Source organism: Lampetra planeri, chromosome 39 (genome assembly GCF_965212315.1).
Source record: "Lampetra planeri chromosome 39, kcLamPlan1.2.h2, whole genome shotgun sequence".
NCBI classification, from domain to species: domain Eukaryota; kingdom Metazoa; phylum Chordata; class Hyperoartia; order Petromyzontiformes; family Petromyzontidae; genus Lampetra; species Lampetra planeri.
Genome location: NC_136145.1, coordinates 9,745,880 through 9,768,093, shown reverse-complemented (window position 1 = coordinate 9,768,093; position 22,214 = coordinate 9,745,880). Strand labels below are relative to the sequence as shown.

The window sequence follows — 22,214 nt, the reverse complement described above, 5'->3', positions numbered from 1 at the left end:
TCTCACAATCCACCAATTTCTGGAGTTTCATAGATGTGATCCAATAACCGTTGCTCCAATCTGCTGGATTACAGGCATGTGCTGGGCTTATCACAACACCTGGTTTAATGACAGGCTGCTACTAAGCCTTGTTTTGACGCAGCCTTAACCAGATGCCTTTCGATATTCTCCCCAACTGCTGCCCCCCTACCCCCGTCCCTTCTGACTTGCTCTCCCACTCTCTCCCTCTCCTGCTCTCCCTCCCAAGGCGAGACATGAGGGGCCTCCAGAGAGTCCGTGTTGGCAACATGAGTGCGAGTGGTGAGAGCAGTCACTGGCCCGTGGAAGGAGCGCAAGGGTGGCACTTCAACCTGTCCCTCGCCATGCACATACGGTGGGTGGGTGTCTGTGTGCACGTGCGCTTGTGTGTAGCTGTCCATGCATATTTAAAAGGACAAAATAAGCATTACACCTGGTCCTGCCACCTCAAATTGTCCTCTGAATTTAAGCAGACTGGCCCTCTGCATTGTTATAATTTTTGTTTATTTGCCCTAACAAGCAGTGTATTGATTTGATTTATTTTCTAATTACAATTCCCCTTGAAATAAAAGCATTCCAGGCCATCAGACTCAAAGGATGTGCTGTTTTGGCATCCACTGCTTAGTTTTTTTTCCACCAGTGATGGTTTTCTGAAGCTTGATATGAGGCTTGCCAGCTACCGATATGTAGCATTCCTGTCGGTAAACGTTTATCTTAAACCTAGTTAATGCTGTTAAGCCTCTATTTCAAATTGTTGTTAAGCGTGGAGTAGTTACATATTTGTGTTCTAGCTAGTGAGCAGGATCATTGTTCTCTCAGCCCTGCTGCTTAGTGCTAATTCCATCACAAATTGTCCAATACCATTCAGTGTTAGAACATTGGCCTTGGAAGCTGTATAATAAGTAAAAATATAATGTTGCTTCATAAGGATTTTTCATATAGACATTAGTATTATTTTTTTGTTAAATATATTTATTCTGTTTTCTGTTTTTATAATGACTAATATTTCCCCCACATCCTTTATGGTCTTCTAACATATGTGTTTTTGTAGCATATGCTTATACCAGTAATAAAGACATGTGGTGCCCAATTCAAGTCTCTTGAGGGATTTTATTATCTATTACATATGTTCTCTTATGATTATTACTACTACTACTGTATTATGAATATAAGGTTTATATCGATGCTTGCTTCTATAGTTCTGCCAGCATAGTGTGAGCATTGAGACTAGAAGATAGATATCGTATTTTTTGTCCTTTGAGTTAATGTATTTATTTAACACGTGCCTTTGCCAACCATTTAGTGTACAGATATGAATCTCTCTTGCTATAAACCGGTTAATTCTCAACATAAATTCTAAATTATATAAAAGAGGGTATACATATAAAATTTGTCTTCATAAGAAAAATAACAAACACAACCGCTTCAGCCTGCATTTGCACTCTAATAATGGGTAGCTATGGATTATGGTGGGATGGATTGGAAAAGTATTTAGAGTGCTGTACTATGCACCCCGACACCTGAGTTTGATTCCCGGCCATGGATAACATCAGTGGTGAGTGACATCTGAGCCATCCTGCACTGACCAGCGTGGTGGAAGTATGGTCGAACAACCCAAAGACTGACACGGTGTGGGGAGGCCTTCATCCAAAGGGGTTATAAAGTATATTGTATAATATTTGCTACTTTATTCTCCATTGGGTAGTTATTGTATAACAGCGATTACAATGCTGTGTTGGGTAGTGCTTATATGTAAGTGGTGTCACAGTGTTCTGCATAGGGTAGCTATTATTCTGTATGGGGTAACAGCTGGTGCCACAGTTGTCAGGTGTCATCTAAGTCTATCAGTGTGACAACACATGCACAGATGTGTTTTTATTATGTATATATTTTGTGCACTTTGCATGTAAAGGCTGACAATAAACCATAAAGAAAATCCTCAGCATGGATTGTCCATATTGTGTGGCATTGTATACCCATCTGCGGTACGTAAATGCATCGGTAATTTTATGGAGCAGCTTTCAATTTTCACTCTTGTCAGCCTGGTGGGAGGTGGGGAGGGGAGCAGTCTGCTTGAGTAAGCTTCTGTGTGGTAGGAATGTCTAATACCATTAATGTAATTGATTGATGGATAATTTTCCATGCCACTCACTAACTGCAATTTTTACACCTGACATGGCCTGTCTCTATGCCTTGAGCTGACTGATCAGTGTTTTGCATTTGCAATGCACTTTTAATCTCATCAACTGGATTTGCAAATACAAGGTAAGGTGGCTTGCATTACCTGTTGCAGGTCTGTTGTGATATACAGAACAGCTACAGTATACAGGTGGCTGCATGACTCCTGTTTTATCAAAAGGTGGTGAACATTGACAATGTGAGGGTGCAATATAACTTTTCACTGATACCAGTGAACATTTTATGTAACCAAAGACAATTTTTAAGAAGAAATGCTTTTGCTGCCAGATCCTTTTTCGTACTCGATTGAAGCATGTTATTACACCCAATCCTTTCATGGGAAATTTGATGATCTTGACACAGACGTGCAAAAAGATGATGCTCACATAGGTATGGACTGCACCGGCCATTAGATTTGTTGTGGAGGGCTCCCTGGAAGCTTCTCAAAGTAGCCCCCAGGAGGCTGGTGCCTGCCTATCTGGTGCCTGCCTCCTGCTGCTCAGCTACTGAGAGCACTCAGCTGTGACTGGATCGGAAACACACTGCTCACCAGCTGCTCATTGGTTGGCACCGATTAAGGATTTTAAAAAATATAAGAAAAGAGGTTCGTAATGGTTTTTAGATTTTGTGAAAATCTTAGGGCTACTGGTGAATCCAAAGCAAACCTATGAGTTGAATTAAAGTATGTTTTCAGCTTAACAGTGACTTGCCATTGTATTGCATGTATAGTGGTATACTTAATCATGTATCTTTATTACTTATATTTATTTGTATTGGGGGTGGGGGTAGAAAGTGGTGGAACAACAATTATCTCACTGGGGCCATAATATTGACTTGAGTTTGCTGGCCGTGGCTTATATCAGTGGGAAGTAATATCTGAACTGGTCCTGGGCAACCCCACGCCTTCACCAACCCTCACTTACTATTGTGGTGAAATATGGTATGGTAAAAAACCCACCATGATCGGCATGCTGCATATTGATAAAAAGGGCTGTAGTTGTTTCTGTGGGACTCGGCACGATATAGAATTTTCCATACGTTAATTGTTTTACGTGAACAAAAAAAATCATAATAGTTTGAGGGACACAATTGGAGAACACAACAGTATGCATCTCTAGGAAATTACTGAATAAGCCCTGGGTTCAAATTTATGAAAAGGGAGGTGAGTAAGAGCAGCATTTAATGCTTTTAAAAATTAAATCTGACAATGAAAAGCAACATACCAACGTGCCTAAACAAACAATTTCAATCAGTGCATATATTACCTGCCAGGACATGGATTTAAAATATATACTCTGATACACAACATAGAACAAAAGCTGAAAAATGCGCAAAGAAACACAAAGAGATGCATTCTAGAAATGACACTAAATGACAGAAAGAAGAACATGTGAATTATAGAACAAACACAAATTAGAGATCACTTGTTGACTTTTTAATAAAAGTAAGAGGGATTCAGCAGGACATTGCTAAAAAGGGGATGCCAGCTGATGGACAAGACTGGTAATGGAGTTGTGAAGATGGAGCGATGAAATCGGCTCATGTCCATTAGCAAGATGGATTGTGGCATTGCATGAACATGAGAAATGGAAATAACTTGAGGGGAGGCCTTCATCCAGAAGTGGAGACATAATTGCTTATTTACCCATGAATGTCACACAGTCCAATACTCTTTTTCGGGAGGGTTCTGCATTGGAATGTTTGGCCAACACCAATTACGTCATATGCTTTTAGCTTTGGGAAATCTTGAAGGAGATTCATGCATGGAGGTGGGGGGACATACAAACACCAGGTACTTGAATAAGGAATACAAGTCCAGTCCTCCATGCTATAAGATATAAGCTTTACCACTGTACCACCCTGCAGCAAGGATCGTTATGTAGCATGCATTTATTGGTTTGTTTGTTTTGGCCATTTTTTGCCTACTGATATATTTGAAATGTATTTAGGTATAATAAGCTGAATTTATTTCATATTTATATATGAATGCATCTTATTCGGAGATGGCCAACCTGAATGGGAATGTTGTACATTATCTATTTAGGGTGGTATGTGGCTTATATATGATTGCTTGTATGTACTTATTTCAAGTTAAAGCGATTTAATGATTCCAAATAGCTCGTATAGATTTTGCATCTTAAGTTGACATATTTGTGCAAAATGTAAGTGCACATATTTGCATGTGCACATGTATGCATTCAATTGCCCTTGTCAAAACGACCTCTAGTTTTTTCTGTAGTCTGGTGTGTAACACAGGGGGCACCCCAAATGCTCATGTCGAACCCCGCAGTGTTGCCGCAATTATGACTTTATATAGCGCTTCACACTGGCCTGACAAATTAACTTCTATCTCATCTCACTGCTGTGTGGATTTGTCAAATTTATGCCTTTTCAAATCTAATCAGGTGCACAGCACTTATTGTGCAATGGTTTCTTCTTGGTTATTAGATTACTAATATAATACGGAATTGCTTTTGTTATGCCTGTGGGTTCAGTTGTGGTGCTAAGATGAGTGGGCTTTCGGAATTTGTGAACGACACATACCACACTCATCCTGACCTATATTTCACCATGCACGGTCAACAACCTCCATTATTTTATTATGGATGTTCGTCAGCTTTTGCTAACAATGCAACCGCCATGTTAACTGGCACAATTCCCGTTCTCAATTTTTAAACTATGCAAATGCTACGCCCCCACAGCTTTATTTAGCCACACGTGTTAAAAGCCTACATTATTTTACCATGCATGTTTAGATACTTACATTTTTAGTAATGCATGTACCATATTTGGGAAGACCTTTTTTGACCTCGACATTTCAAAGTTGTCTTTTTTAGCCATCCCCTGCCATATTCCCATGATATTGAATCATACACATTCAGTCTACATCGTAGTGTTGCACTCATCACAGCTGCTGTCTCGGTAGCTGGCAGAGTGCATTGCCTCCAAGAAGCACTCTATTTATTGGGTTAAAAACTGTGTTCATAATACTCACAGATGCGCCACTTACTATTATTTAATAATGTACAGTATAGAAATTTCAAATCCTGAATAGGTGCTATTGTCTGCTTATAATTAATTGATATAAATATTTTATAAATGTGGCTCATGACCCAATTAAGTATGCCCTGGAAAGTTTTCATTTGCATATTCGTGGGCCAGCCGATATAACAGTGGAAGGTTAATCATGTTATAACAAACAAAAAAAGGTAACGCTCTATTCACCCATAATTAATGTTCCGTTTGCCATGGTGGCTATGAGGTGTGAGATTGTAAGGCACGTGGCCGTGAAGGGTCTGCTTGATTAACTTGCTTTAAATAAATATCTGCCATCACATGGTGTGCGTCTCTAGCCTGGCTACTTAGATAATGGGTTTGGTATCTCACACAAGGCTTGGAACAAGGTGTCTCTTCGTGTTCCTCGCAATTGCATTGCTAGTGTCACCTAGTGCAGTGTTTTCCAACCTGTGGTACATAAGGCTGTGGGAAGTGGTCCACGGAATTGTTGCGCATATTAGGACATATTTTTCCACTAAAGCATGGATGGTGGTGCACAAATTTTTGTTTACGTTTAAAAATGGACTGCGAGTCCAGAAAGGCTGGACACTTTATGTATGGGCATACAATTTACTTTTGAAATGTGTCACTCTTATGATCATCGTCTACATTTTTGGTACAATATACACTAATATAAAGTAGTTGCTTTATGCAGAAACAGGACCCTGCCATACCAAGGTGCAGTTTCCTCTTTTGGGTTTTGTGTGCAGGGAGTCACTTTAATTTATCAAAAAAAAATTCTAGCTATTTATCAGATGCAGCTTTGTTTTTCAATGTTGAGTCACTCAAGCGTGACTAGAAATGGCACCAAAAATGTGCCCATATATCATGCTGACTTGTACAGCTTGTTCCAGCAATGCCAGGTTCAACTTCAAATGCATGCCACTCTATTTTGTGTGGTGCCATTACTTAACTGGCACGGGGCCAATAACGAGCTCCTCTTCGCATGTTCTCTAAACATTTAGATGAAGAGCTCCAAGCTAGTGAATTTCTTAAGAATGTTAATCCTCTACTTTTGTTCTCTTGTAATTTAACCCACGGGAATTTTTGAAAAGACGACTGTAATTACACGGAATTTTTTAACAAGCCCATGATGCTGCTTGGAGAATAAGATACTAATGCAGGCTTACACATTTGCAGGTAGTGAGCAAAAATGCAAAGTGGCTTCATGATTTACGAACTTTTAAAGGGATAAGTTAATGGATCAGAAAGCAAACTAACAGCAATAGACTAATGTTAAAAGCCTGATGAAAGCACTTGCATTAATTGGATGCTTTTAGGATTCATCATTTTTTTCTGAAACTGTTTAGTTTTTTTTGAGACACTGCTGAATATGGTAATTAACTGGCTGGAAAGATATACAGTGTTCATGCAAATTTTCATTGGAATTTTTTTTTTTGTTCAATAATTGTTGGCATTCATTAAAAATAGCCTCACTGACTGTAATGCAACACCATTATGTTGGGTGGCATTGGGGGTAGGGCCATTTGGGGACTTTAATTACATTCTGGGACTCAATAAGCATTCTTCCATAGCATTTATAAATGAGCTGGATGTGAGATTATTTTATTTTCTCCACTTTCATATGAAATTAGCACACAAACACCCCAAGGTCACCCTTTTCACCAGAATAGCACAGTGTAGTGTTTGCACATAATGTTGGTGTGAGTGTGCACTTGTGTGTTTGTAACAACAGGAAGTGGCTCTTCTGAATGTAATTAAAGACTCTTCAACAGTGTAGATCTCCGTTGTCCTTTATTCGGGTTCTTGTCTCTCTCTCGCCCCTACGGCGTCCTCGCTCAGACCCGCACCTCCTCCACCGTACACCCTGCAGCCACACTGCTGCTCCGCTCCGCAGCCACACCGCTGCTCCGCTCTGCAGCCACACTGCTGCTCTGCCAGCTCTTCACGCCCGGCTGGCTTCCCACACTCCGCTAGCTCTGCTGTGCCCCACGTACATCGCTGGCCGACGGTGCCGTGGCCTTCCACCACGTGGCAATCGCGCCACCCTCTCGCCACTGCCCAGCGTGGCCTCCTCCTGTTTCCACTCCTTCTCAACTTCCAGATCCCTTCCGGTTCTCCCCTTAAATCCTCTCTCTCACGTGACCCTCACTCCTCCTTCTCCTCACGTGACCCAGACTCCGCCCCCTCATTCCTTGCTCGCATTACATGAACAAAAAAATGAAGGGAGCATGGTGGTGTGGTGTGGAAGCTGTAAGCCCCAGGTTACTTTTGGCTCGCCTTCCCATCAACTGGAGGCGAGGAGTTGTGGTCATGGTTAATTATGCCCCCACTCAAGACGAACATCCATGGAGAGATGCAGGCAAGGCTGATGAGTCAGATGCCTTCTATGACCTCCTGTCACAGGTGCTAGCTAAAGTGGCCCTTCAGGCTAGAGTCATCTTGTTGGGTGACTTTAATGCCCAAGTTGGTCATGATGCTGGCACCTGGTCTGGAGTGATTGGAAGACATGGGCCAGATCAGCTCAATAACAACTGTAGGAGGCTGCTACATTTTTGTGCAGCCCATGGGCTTGCAATTACCAACACACTGTTCCGGCATCGGCGCATCCATACAACATCATGGATGCATGCTGGGTCCAAGCAAGAACATCTGCTGGACTACGTAGTGACGGAACAGCGGATGCGGGCCCATGTCCTTGACACCAGAACCTACCGTGGAGCTGATCTACCCTCTGACCATCGACTAGTCATCTGTAAGATGCGCCTGCCATTCTTCCATTCCGGTGGTGGGTGTACACCCAGGACCCCATTCAAACCTAAGGTGGCCTGGTCTCAACTAGCTGATGAAAGTTGCAAGACAGAATTTCATCATCATTTGCGGCTGGGCTTGGCATCGTCCCCCACTCCTCCTGGGCGAGGTTTAGGACTGTAGCTCATGCAGCTGCAATGGCTGCTTTGGGTACGTGGTCCCGACCTCCCCAGATACCCTGGCTGACAGAGGAGGTGTTCAAGCTGGCTGAGAAAAAGCGACAGGCCCACTCTCATCGGCTACAGCATCCCACGTTGGAGAATGAGGAGGCTTACCGCAGCCTTCACTCGGAGGTGCGGAGAGCCGTGAGGCGCTGCAAGGATGGGTGGTGGTCGCGGGTTGCTGAGGAGATGGAGTCTGCCTCAATGGCCCGCGATCACAAATCCCTATTTAATTCCATCAAAGTAACCTGCAGTGCCACACCTATTACCATCATTAGGAGAAAAAACGGTGATGCAATCTCCAACCCCCAGGAACATGTTTGCAGAAGTCCTGGGGAAGGGGAAATCCCTCCACATGGAAAGCATCGTGGGACACAGTGGGGATGACCCTGCTGAGGCTGCGGTGCCTCAAATATTGGAAGAGGAAGTCACCCCTTGTGAGTGGGTGTCTGTGGTGCCATCTGTTGAGGAAGTACTGAAGGCGGTCCAGAGTCTGAGACCAGGAAAGGCACCGGGCAGAGATGATCTCCCAAGCGAAATGCTGAGGGAAGGTGGCGTTTGTGCACAGACTGCCCTACATGACATCATAACAACAGTCTGGGCCACTGGATGGGTTCCGCAGAACTAGACCGATGCTCTGGTGGTCCTCATCTTTAAGAAGGGAGACCGCACAGGCTGTAACAACTACAGGGGCATCTCACTCCTAAGTGTGCCGGGAAAGGTCCTGGCAAGGATTATTCAACACCGCCTTGCCAGGCATGCTGACGAGAGGCTTGCGGAGCCCCAATGTGGTTTCAGGAAAGGGCGGTCCTGCACAGATGCCATATTTTCTGTCCGTTTGCTCCAGCAGAGGTGTAAGGAATTCCAACAAGACCTACATCTCTGCTTTATTGACCTGGTCAAGGCCTATGATACCATCAGTAGGCCTGGGCTTTGGGTTGTTCTTTGTGCTTTCGGAGTCCCTGACCCGCTGCTCACGATCATTAAGGACCTTCATGATGGTGAGCGGGCCCAGGTAAAACTACGTGGCCGGGAGTCGGAGCCATTCCCTGTTCACCTTAGGGTGCGACAGGGATGTCCACTGGCTCCAACATTATTTAACATCTATTTCGACCATGTAGTTCGTGAAGCCCTTCAGTAGCTGTTCCGGAGTAATTTCCATCTGGTACAGATACAATGGGAGGCTGATAGATGCCCGGGTGCGGTCAAGGGATGGCTCCCTATTGGTCAACCATGTTATGTATGCCGATGACCTGGTAATTGCGGCTCACTCAGAGGAGGAGTTGGAGGTGCTGCTGCTGAAACTGGAGTGTTCCACGAAGAGGTGAGGCCTTACCATCAGTCCCACCAAAACAAAGCATTTGCCTGGGTATTCTGTACCATCGGGCACTCCACCCACACAACTCCCAATCGGTGATGGGGCAGTTGTGGAGAGAGTGGAGAGTTTCCCATACCTGGGCAGTGTGCTCATGACTGGCTCCGGTTTAACAGCAGAGGTCTCACTGCGAATCAGTCGAGCAGCATTATATTTTCATTGGTTGCGTAACGCTGTGTGTAAGCTACCTGGTCTGTTGCTCCGCAAGAAGCTTCGTGTCTTCTCGGCCACAGTCATTCCCTCCCTTCTTTATGCTTGCGAAACGTGGACCCCCCTAATGTAACATCTTCGCCGGTTAGAAACATTTAGGCTAGCCTGCCTACGATCCATCCTGGGTTTAACCAGGCTGGATTGTGTGAGGAGCTCACAAATCCTCGAAAGATCTGGACAAAGTCCCATCGGTGAGCTCCTCCGGCAGGCAAGGCTGCGTTGGCTGGGCCATGTAGCCCGCATGCCCAATCACCGCATGCCCAAACAGCTTTTGTTCGGCCGGATCGAGGGGGCTAAACGGGCGCGGTACGTGCTAGAGAGGAGATGGAGTGATGTCGTACAGGAGGATGTGGAGCTAAGTGGACTTGCCGATGACTGGTACCAGCGGTGTCAAGATCGGCCTCTGTGGAGGAGGCTCATGAAGGACGCTACTGGGCAGTTGAAGGCAGTCGCCCTCCAACAACAACGGAGGGTGGAGGAGCGACGCTCACAACAACGAGCAGAGCGCCGGGTGGCTAAAGCCAGGCAAGTTGGCACAGTAGGGGGCACAGGTGGTGCATCAGCCAGTCATCTCAGTCAGTCGACCCGTAGCACCTGGGTGTGCCCCGTGACCTTCTGCCAGCGGGCGTTCGACACTTCACCTGGCCTCAAGGTGCACATAGCCTGGCACAAGCTTCGTGGTGACGTCACCACCACTTAGTGGCGAGTGGCGGTTGTTGTTGTTTGTAATGTGTTTATAAAACTTTGACCTAAACTCTAAACCAAGTTTTGCCAGTTTTAAATTAGTATTTGATCTGGTCAAGATGTTGTTAGTCACTACGTGGCTTTGGATATGTGTTGCTGAAACATTTTTTGGTTAGATCGCGTAAATATATAAATGTGTCGTTAAAACCCGCCACCACCTAGCACAGACAACATGCCAATTCGTCACTAGTACAGCACACCGGTGTGTTGGAGAGCTAATCCACAACATTTACAATCTGAGTACGACGTTTCGCCAGTAATTACGAGCTTCCTCGGGCAACAGCCAGATTTGTGGAGAAGTCCACCTGTTTCGTTCCTTATATAGAGGCGTAGATGTGGTGACAACACTTTTGCGCTCTTGCGCAAAGTGTCAGCAGTAGCAGAACACGCGTGCCAACAAGGACACTCAATTGATTTTGATGATGAAGAAGGTATGTGCAAAACTAGCTGCTACTGGCTAAGACTAATTAGAGAATCTATCGAAATTGAAAGAAAGTAAATTAATTGGAACCGTTCGGATAGCTACCGCCTTAGTGCTGCGTGGAAGTGAATAATCAAATAATACATTATTTAAATGCATGCCTATGAAGGGCACCATACTTCATTAGGGATTACCATTGGTACGGCTATTTTAATACACACAATAGACAGGAAGGCCAAGATCAAAGGGCTCTCATAATGCACATGCATAATGTACATTGACTCATTAATACCCCCCACCCCCCCCCCCACTTTGCGCAAGAGCGCAGAAGTGTGGTCACCACATCTACGCCTCTACATAAGGAACGCAACGGTTAGACTTCTCCACAAATCTGGCTGTCGCCTGATGAAGCTAGTTGTAATTACTGGCGAAACGTCATACTCAGATTGTAAATGTTGTGGGTTGGCTCTCCAACACACTGGTGTGCTGTACTAGTGACAAATTGGGATGTTCTGTTTACGTGACAACCCTTACTAGTTGGCTGTATCGGGTGGTGGCAGGTTTTAACGACACATTTATATATTTACGCGATCTAACCCAAAAAACTTCTTATGGTTGCTGAAAAAGAAAACTGTCCGTGTCTAAGCGAGCATGATGATTTGTCTAACCAGGACTATGATAGCCTCTCAGCCAATCGAAAGCACTGGTAATTCTGCCAATAATAGTGCAGCCAGTCTATGTGTAATGGTTCGGCCAGGCAGTTCGCCAGCATTGATTCAAGCAAGCCTGACTGCCTAAGTAAGACGCTGAATGTAGAAACTTGTCCAGAGTTGGCTTTTGTTGAAACAATGCCATTGAAATTACACAATCCCAAAGGCCATATGCCTCATCTCAACGTCGTGCATGTCACCATGAACGATGTGCATTTGTCAATCGGTTCTCGTTGCGTTCACCTCCTCCCGTGTTGTGCGAGCAGCAAGGATGTGCTCAAGTTCCTGGACGCGGATCGCGACGTGTCAATTCTGCAGGCCCAGGTACAGCCAGGCGACCTGGTGCACTATATCTTCGACCGCGGGCGCACCACTAACGTGTCACACAGCCTGCATGCCCTGCTGCCCACGGCGCCGCCACTCAGGGGTGGTCGCTATGGCTCCTGTGCCGTTGTTGGAAACTCTGGCATCCTTGAGGGCAGCACGTGCGGCGAGGAGATTGACCAACACGACTTTGTCATCCGGTACGTTTTGTCCCATCCGTTTTTGCTTTGCCATGCGAGCATCATGCACTTCGCTTGGTGTCTTAGCCAGCGTTGGCAGAGCTGGGAATGACTGTCAAGAGGTCAATGAATGATCATTATTTAGTTCGGCTGGAGTCTGGCTGTGAAATTTATAAATGGATAAAAATTAGGGATGTAATAAAAAACATGCTTAGGTTCACGAAACATGGATTGAATCATGCACATGATAATCAATTATTTCCAAGTCGTATGTTCATACCACAAATTGTGTAGATTTAATACAATTTCTACTTGAACAACAACGACAAAGGATTTCTCATGTGAATGGAATCGTGACCTCGAGTTGTGATAGTTCATGAAATCATGGAGGGGGAGAATAATTACATTCTCATTGGGAAATATTAATATCCAATGCATCTTAGGGACAGTCTATTTATGTATATGTATTTTATATATACAGTATACTGTTTAAATTCCTAAATAAATATCTACAGATGACTTCAATGAGTAGGAATGTACTATTTCTTGTTTACATGCTGTTGATTATGTTTATAACAGTAAATCTTGACAAGAACCAACATAACACACTGTAAAATGTCATTTGAACACAAACACAATAAACTTGACTTCACTATTGTTGTAATTTCTCCTGAAGAAGGCCATGTAGTTGAAACCTTAATCTTTTGATTTGAAGCTTTCGTGACTGCAGGAATCCATACTCTCTGGTTCTTTCGGTAAAGTCACGTAGGTAGGAAAAATAATGGATCCCGACGTTTCGATCGCCACACAAGCAATCGTCTTCAGGTGGGAGAGAGAAACAGGCTGCTGAAACAAGTTCTTATATATAGAGGGGGGAGGGGGACGGGGGGGGCCGCATCGGGCAAGAGGGTGGGGGTTAGAGATTGTGCCTAAGCGAATGGGAAATCGAAAGATAGGAACCGAGATGGGGGGGGAAGGGGGTGGGTGATGCGAGAGTAGCGAGAGTTGAGGTGGCCATTGTATTGAGAGAGATTAGCATGTCAATGTAAACGAACCAACGCGCAGCGGTGGCTGTGCTAGTGAGACATCCGGCTCGTTAGAAAACGAGGGGAACAAACGAGGGACAACACCACATCGAGGGAAGGAGAGAGAGACACACCGAGAGGCACACCCACACACAGAGAGAGACATACACAGACAGAGACACACACAGAAAGACACATAGAGAGAGAGACACACCAAGAGAGAGACACACAGAGGGACGCACAGATACACACATACACACAGAGACACACACACAAAGTGACACAGAGAGAGAGACACACATACACACAAAGAGGCACAGAGAGAGACATACACAAAGAGACACAAGAAAGAGACTCAACATCACAGCCAGTTATAGTCTGCTACAAAACGAGAGCCTCCGCCACATCGAGGGAAAGGGGCAACGTTAGCTGTGTTAGTGAGACATTTAGCCCGTTAATGTAAAGACATTTAACTTGGTAATGTAAATTGGTAATGTAATGGCAGGTAAGATGGAAAAATCAACAACCAGTTAAGGCTTTACCTGGTTAATAACGTCCTTCCAATGATTGCTCAATTTGTACCCATCTTCTCGGTTGAAGTTATGTCTGTGTTTATATATCTGGATGGCTTCATGAACAAATTTCTACCTACGTGACTTTACCGAAAGAACTAAAGAATATTAATATTTTATTTCCATTTCGTAGTCATGAAAATAAACTTTACTATTTTTGTAACTATCCTCATCATCATTGTAAAACATTGCCACACCCTCCCTCGCTCAAGCACCATCACACCTTTTGCTCACACACCAATGTCTCTTCCCCTCACGCACACCACAGCTGTAACCTGGCACCAGTGGAGGGCTACGAGCGTGACGTCGGCTCGCGCGTCGACTTCGTCACCATGAACCCGTCAGTGGTGGAGCGCACGTACGGCGGCCTGCGCACGCAGGCCGACCACGACCGCTTTGGCCGCCGCCTGCGCGCCCTCAACGGCAGCGTCCTCTGGATCCCGGCGTTCATGGCCAAAGGTGGAGAGCGGCACGTGGAGAGCGTCAACAACCTGCTGCTGACCTTGGGCCTCCCTCTTCGAGCCGCCTTCCCCAGCCTCAGGCTGATGCACGCTGTGCGGGGGTGAGTGTTTGCACTTTGGGCAGCAGCTCACTGGCTCGATTGGTGGGGCGGGGGGCGGGGGGCGGACACTGACCGCTCACCTGCCGCACTGGGCTTTCCATGTTCTTCTTGCGAAATATAACGAGCAATTTAAATTGAGACCCGTTTGTTCGCAACGAGAAAAATGTTCGCTTAGCGAGCAGAGAGCGATCAATCGATATGCGTCCTGCAGCGGGAGGGAGCACATAGCGGCCCGCACCTGTTTGCTTTCCAACTGTGCTATGTGTCTCCATTATTCATCGTGTGGGGGAGGGGGCCTCGTGGTGGCACTGTAATGGGTGGGTGGGGGGAGGGGTGGGTGGCAGTCCTAATTACTAATTGCAGACCCTGCGGACAGGAAGTCACACCCCATCTTGTATCCCCGAATAGTGGCTATGAACTCAGCAACCCTGGTTGGATTCTGAGCCACGGCTAACATCAATGGCGAGTGATATTTGAACCTGCGATCCTGCATGGCCCTTCCTGCTCCCTCCACCCAATAACATCATCTACCCTTCAAACAACAAATGCCAGGCACCTCCAAGCACTGGTTTTTCATGTGCGGTAAATGTTACATTTGATGTTTTATTACTTTATTTTAAAATTAGAATTTGTGTTTTTCACGTCAAAAATGTGTGCAAGAGAGGAACATTTTGGTGCTGAAACATAGTACAGCTTTGAACATGGGGGTCGTTGAGAAACGACGATCGTTTAACGAGCTTACCGAGCAATTTTCGCGGCACGTGTCTCGCGCGTTAAGCGAGACACGCTTGTATGTGTATGCGTTCGTGCAGTGTGAGAAGATGTGGGTTTTATCTCCCTTGTTGATGAAATTGTCAAAATGTATAATTTGCTGCTCTGGTGTAGGGGTAATACATAAGAAAGTAGCACAAAACAAGCATATTTTTACTTAATGTTTCGCGACATCACCGAATGGGCCTTTTGGACTAATGTTTTCCAGCAGAATTTATTTAAGCAGGCACACTGGACCAGTTTCTACTTTATCGCATATGCAGAATGTGACCTGAAACTAGTTGGATAAAGCAATACATGTATTTGTAGGAAAACTAGATGTTAAAAAGACTAACAAAATGTCGAAGCTCGCGTAATAAACTAGAGTTGACATTTATTTTAAGAAATTAGTTCAATTAAAATAACACCGTTACCTGAAAAAAAAAATCTGTTATCGTATATCAAACAAGGTTAATATCAGACACTAATAGTGACGGACTAAACTGATTTTGTGAATTTGCCTGAATAGATGCTTGCGAAACAGCACGTGCCCAAACAATGTGAATGGCTACAGAGGGGGCCCTTCGTCTTTGTTGTATTTTTGTCTCTCGCTGACCCTGCATGTAGATATTGAGAGGGTTGTCTTGTGAATCGTCTGAACACTGTATCCAAAACTGTTAATATAAAATAAAAACTTTGATGTATGTCTACGAATACTGTCCCAATAAGCTATGAAGCCTGGAGGCAGATTTTATCCAAATAACCGTCGATATGGCAGGTTTGTGAAAAAAGGCCAGTCAGATAAAATTACATGTAGTATTTATACAGCACGTTTATTAAAGAATGTAGCGCTTCTCCAGGGGTTGGTTTGAAAAATGGAAGGTTTGGGGGAAAATATTAAAAACTGCAAAAAAGCTATAAGTAATCATTTTATCCAGCAGATGATATTTTATGTAGGCATAGGGTCTATCTATTGGTCTCCCTGGGAAGGGAGTCCTACCCAGGATGGGTTTAACCCAATACTGGCTGACTACCCCAAACCCCGTCCTTGAACATTACCACTAAGCCATCACTCAAGTGTGTGTTTTTTTACCATGTACACCATTGTGCCTAAGGGACATAGGCAGCCCATTTTGTGCAGACTGCAATATGTGCTGGATAAACAGCTATTGTGTGAACTTTGCCACCAGCTCGTAAACTGCCCAGTGAAATACAATCCACATAATTTGTGAATACTTTTGCAATACCTAGACTGAACAGTTTTGTTACACATTGCAAAAAAATCTCTTAAAATACTTGTTCTTGAAATTAATGGAAAACCATGAATACTGCTTAAGCAGCATGCGGACACACATTCGCTTTTAAGTGAGCACAGTGCTAATAAGTGTAAGTATAGATGTGATTGAGCCGATATCTGCAGCTCTGAAACATTTTGGCGAAGTGGTTGTATTCAGACAGTGTCAAAATTGGAAGGAGTTAAATTATTAACGTGGCAGAGGCTTCAAGGCAGGGCTGGCTGAGGTCAACCCTCCTGTTGCCAGGGCATTTTTGTCTTATGCCTTTACACACTATAGATATCCACGTGAAATATATATATGTGTGCATTTCCATGTGATGGCACCGCGTATATATTGTTATCTTAGACATGTCATTAATGATGTGTGTTTATCTCTATAGCAACACTGTATCTGTATGTTTGTATCTTTATTCGTTGGTTTTTCACAAGTTGTATTCTGAAAACAGGTAAAGCTCAGCTTTGCAGATCCATATCTTATCTGAAGACCTCAAGGCTGCTTACAAGGTTATATGGCAAACTGATGGTGAAGGCCTTATTTAACCATCTAAGAATAAAGCAACACTAATCACAGAAGATAACTATACCCTTATAAATTATTTGCAGAGTCTGACAGTATTTTTCAAATGGTGGGTCATGACCTCCAGAGGGGGTCCACTGGGTCATTAGAGGAGGGCTCGCACGATATCTACTCCCCACCTAAACATTTTAAAAGCTACATCAAAAGGGGATCTAGAAGTTGAAAAGGCTTGCAGACCCTTGGTCTAGTGCAGAGAATTTTGCGAGAGTATTTAGTATTTTCATAATTCTTAAATATAGGGGGGGGGGGGGGGGTGGGGAATGGTTTTGAAGTTGTTAACATACTGTGTTCATAACCCGGTGACCTCAGTTTGATTCCCGACCACGACTAACGCCAGTGACGAGTCATGTCTGAGACGATTTTGGAGCCCTCGCCTTCACCAATGTGCAGTGGACAGTGGTTGTGATGCATGATCAAATGACCTTCTCAACTGACATGGCGTGGGGGAAGCCTTCATCCAAGTGGACTGACAAAGGGGTGTGTGTGTTAGACATGACTGGAAGATGTGCTCGTAGGGGTAGTGGGTGTTCTTAAATGTAGCTCCAGTAAGTGTACGAGTTAATGGTGACGGCAGCAGATAGCAGGGGTATTGATTGGGAAAGAGAAAGCTCACCTTTCTCTGTCCTTCCCATGTTTGCTACAGGGTGAACAGCGGCAAGTGGTAGTGGAGGGAGGGGCATGCAATCACTCCTAACTTATCCATTGCAAATATTTTACAAACAAGTAAATATTTGCCATATACTGAATGTTAAATGTTACAACCAAAAAAACCTGTGAATGCTTTTCGAACCTGGTGTGTCAAAGCGCAAAGTAGCTTAAACCGTCAGCAGACATCTGGTTATCCAGACCATTACTGGAAACTATCAACAACCTTTGTTTAAAGCTGTCTTATTCTTCATCAAATTATGGAGCACAGCGCAGTTTATAATAATGTGTTACAATGTCTCTTGATAATGGGTCGGATGGGCCATTGTGGGAATGACACAAAGAATATGACACAAAGGGTCTGAGAAGCCAGCGCCATCTCTGCCCACGTCTCTCCCCATTGGTGATCTTGATGTTGACATCAACCCACAGCCCACTTTTAGACCCAGTCGATATGTGTCAACTGCATACAAGTCTTGTTTTATCCTTCCTGCCTCCTGGCAAGTGACACGTGTTTGACATTCACTTGCCCTACCACCCTCACTTGCAGTGGGCATAGAGATGCAAAGCAATTTAACCTGAACACAACGCTTTTAGTGCTTATGTAAAACTGCTTGATGTTAGGTTGTGGGTCATTTCGAGCAATGTTAGCTATGTCTTGAAACAGTTTTACTGTCTTAGTGTACCTCAATGGCAACACAATGATAGCAAAACTCATTACAAATGCCCCATACTTAAAGGCTTTTCTTCCTGCAAACATGATGACAATGGCTTCCTGAAAGGTATATCGATCTGTGAGTAAACAGCCTGCTTCCAAATCGGCGAATGACGGTTTCTGAGAAACAGGGATCGGAATAACATTGCATTCTTTTGTGTCTAAGGTCCCTTAATTTCTTCCGAATAGGAATTATGCCATACATGCGGGGGGTTTTCATAAATGTCCTTGCTATGTTTTTTTCTTCCGAAAGTCATTAGTGTGGCACAATACCTAGTCTGTTGTGTGTTCCTCATTGTATGATATCTGTGAAATAAAAGCAACTTGTTATTAGGTAATAATGTTATTACTAGACCTGGAAGATTCCTGCAAGAATTATTTCCTATGATTCCACCCTGGATGATTCAATCAGGAACCTTTATTCTTCTGTGGGTGATTCTGAAGCAGAATATTGGTGCTGGATGAAGTCACATTTGTAAATGTGATTTGTAACTTTGATCATTATCTGTGTAACGATATTTCAATGGTAATGTGCCTTTTTATTGATGGACTACTGTGTGTGGTGTTATCTTGGTGTGGTCTGGAACTGTTTTGTTATTGTTTTTGCGGCCTTGCCCAATTTTGATAAATTGGACTTATATATAACTAGCTTTCCTACTCGGCTTCGTCTGGGACTTGGATTCACCACGTCTGGTCGCCTTTGTTTCCCCAGTGGCGATGTTCACACACCACACCAGTTACTCGTTTAAGGCAGAGTCGACCTAGGGGAGGCCTAGGACCGGTTCAAATTATCGTCACCGGTGGTGGCCGTGAGCGAGAATCGAACTCGGGTCGCCGGGTTTGTAGCGCGGCGCGCTAACTACTACACTACCGCTCCCCCCACACACACACGCAGACACACAGACACACAACAACCGCCATTCGCCACTAAGTGGCGGTGACGTCACCACGACGCTTCTGCCAGGCCAAGTGCACCTTGAGGCCACGTGAAGTGTCGAACGCCCGCTGGCAAGAGGTCACGGGGCAGACCCAGCAGGAGCCACGGATCGACTGACCGAGATGACCGAGATGACTGGCTGATGCACCACCTGTGCCCCCTACTGTACCAACTTGCTGTGCTTTAGCCACCCGGCGCTCCGCTCGTTGTTGTGAGCGTCGCTCATCCGCCCTCCGTTGTTGTTGGAGGGTGACTGCCTCCAACTGCCCAGTAGCGTCCTTCACGAGCCTCCTCCACTGAGGCCGATCTTGACACCGCTGGTACCAGTCATCGGCAAGTCCACTCATCTCCACATCCTCCTGTACCACATCACTCCATCTCTTTTCTAGCCCGTGCCGCGCCCATTTAGCCCCCTCGATCCGGCCGAACAAAAGCTATTTAGGCATGCGGTAGCTGGGCATGCGGGCTACATGACCCAGCCAACGCAGCCTTGCCTGCCGGAGGAGCTCACCGATGGGACTTTGCCCAGATCTTTCAAGGATTTGTGAGCTCCTCACACAATCCAGCCTGGTTAAACCCAGGATGGATCGTAGGCCAGCCTAAATGTTTCCAACCGACGAAGATGCTCCATTAGGAGGGTCCACGTTTCGCAAGCGTAGAGAAGGGAGGGAATGACCGTGGCCGAGAAGACCTGAAGCTTCCTGCGGAGCGACAGACCAGGTAGCTTCCACACAGCGTTACGCAACCGATGAAAACATATTGCCGCTCGACTGATTCGGAGTGAGACCTCTGCTGATAAACTGGAGCCGGTCATAAGCACACTGCCCAGGTATGGGAAACTCTCCACTCTCTCCACAACTGCCCCATCACCGATTGGGAGTTAGGGTGGAGTGTCCGATGGTACAAAATACCCAGGCAGGTGCTTAGTTTTGGTGGGGTTGATGGTAAGGCCCCACCTCTTAATGGCACGCTCCAGTCTCAGCAGCAGCGTCTCCAACTCCTCTTCTGAATGAGCAGCTATTACCAAATCATCGGCATACACAACGTGGTTGACCAATAGTGATTTGTGATTTGTGATCGCGGGCCACTGAGGCAGATTCCATCTCCTCAGCAACCCGCGACCACCACCCATCCTTGCAGCGCCTTACGGCTCTCCGAACCTCCGAGCGAAGGCTGCGGTAAACCTCCTCATTCTCTGACGTGGGATGCTGTAGCCGATGAGAGTGGGCCTGTCGCTTTTTCTCAATTAACCTGAACACCTCCTCTGTCAGCCAGGGTTTCTGGGGAGGTCTGGACCGCGTACCCAAAGCAGCCATTGCAGCTGCATGAGTCACAGTCTTAAACCTCGCCCATTTACCCTCGACATCAGGTGGAGTGGGGGACGATGCCAACCCCAGCTGCAAGCGATGATGAAATTCTCGCTTGCAACTTTCATCAGCTAACTGAGACCAGGCCACTTTTGGTTGGAATGGAATCCTGGGTGTACAGCCACCACTGGAGTGGAAGAATGGCAGACGCATCTTACAGATGACTAGTCGATGGTCAGAGGGCAGATCAGCTCCACGGTAGGTCCTGGTGTCAAGGACATGGGCTCGCATCCGCTGGCCCGTCACTATGTAGTCCAGCAGATGTTCTTGCTTGTACCCGGCATGCATCCATGATGTTGTGTGGATGCGCCGATGCCGGAAGAGCGTGTTGGTAATTACAAGCCCATGGGCTGCACAAAAATCTAGCAGCCTCCTACCGTTGTTATTGAGCTGATCTGGCCCATGCCTTCCAATCACTCCAGACCAGGTGCCAGCATCATGACCAACTCGGGCATTGAAGTCACCCAACAAGATGACTCTGTCCCGAGTGGCCACTTTAGCCAGCACCTGTGACAGGAGGTCATAGAAAGCGTCTGACTCATCGGCTTTGCCTGCATCCCTCCACGGATGTTCGTCTTCGGTGGGGGCATAAGTAACCACGACCACCACTCCTCGCCTCCGGTTGATGGGAAGGCGAGCCCAAAGTATCCTGGGGCTTACAGCTTCCCACACAGACACAAACACACAAGACAGTACGTGAAGCACTACACTACCGCTCCCCCCACACACACACGCAGACACACACACAGACACAAACACACAGACAGCACGTGAAGCACTACACTACCGCTCACCCCACACACAAACGCGCGTCCATAGGTACACATACACGCGCTTGCTGCAGACACACAACTTTCAGGGTGCGTAGGACAGTAAACGACTGAAATAATAAAGCAGCAATGGTGCGCGAAGAACGCCTGAGACCTGCAACACATTTGTATGGCACTTTACTCGCGGAGGGTTGGGGGGATGCGTGACATGAGCAGGCACACTGCGTGACGCTTCCGCATGCGCGGGTGACACCCACATGGCAAATTTCAAGTTTGTTGCATGTCGGGAAGTACGCTATACATTTTGAACAGACACACATTCACACATTTCCCTTTTATATATAGATAATTTAGCATTTCGATTTCGTGACTTGCTTACAATTTTCTCAATTTTGCACTCCTATTGTGTTTGTGTACTGTGCTGTTGTAACTTGCTGACCCACCCATACTGGATTCCCCCAGTCAAAATAAGATTCTGATTCCCATGTTAAAACCTCTTATTTTGAATGGGATTCCAACGGAGGTTCTGCCAATGACGATCCACGCATTCTGGCCATGCATCGGTGTGGGTAAGGACCATGCCACGGCTGGCCTCCAACATACTGTCCAGGCCCTACAGGCGGTTTTATTTTATTCAGTTGGGATTATGAATAGCATTCATCACCCTCTACTGCAATCACTTGGCAGGACCCTATTGAATAAGACTCGGTAAGGCTATCCAGCATAACTAAGTTGAATAATAATCAGTTTAACACGTAGGCTTTCGCCTACGTGTTAAACCATTGCAACGTATGGGTAATGCCTAGATAATGTTTCAATGGCGAATCTGGCCAATACCAGCAAGCTGG

At 45.5% G+C, this 22,214-nt stretch overlaps 1 protein-coding gene across 1 annotated transcript in view; it reads left to right on the top strand.

Moving 5' to 3' along the window:
- Positions 1-22,214, top strand: part of LOC144731403 (CMP-N-acetylneuraminate-poly-alpha-2,8-sialyltransferase-like) — a 42,035-nt gene that overhangs the window by 9,868 nt on the left and 9,953 nt on the right. Inside the window, exons 2-4 of the mRNA XM_078612422.1 lie at positions 248-373; positions 11,913-12,170; positions 14,015-14,308. Coding sequence (XP_078468548.1) covers positions 248-373; positions 11,913-12,170; positions 14,015-14,308 — 678 coding nt within the window. The remainder of the gene's footprint in view (positions 1-247; positions 374-11,912; positions 12,171-14,014; positions 14,309-22,214) is intronic.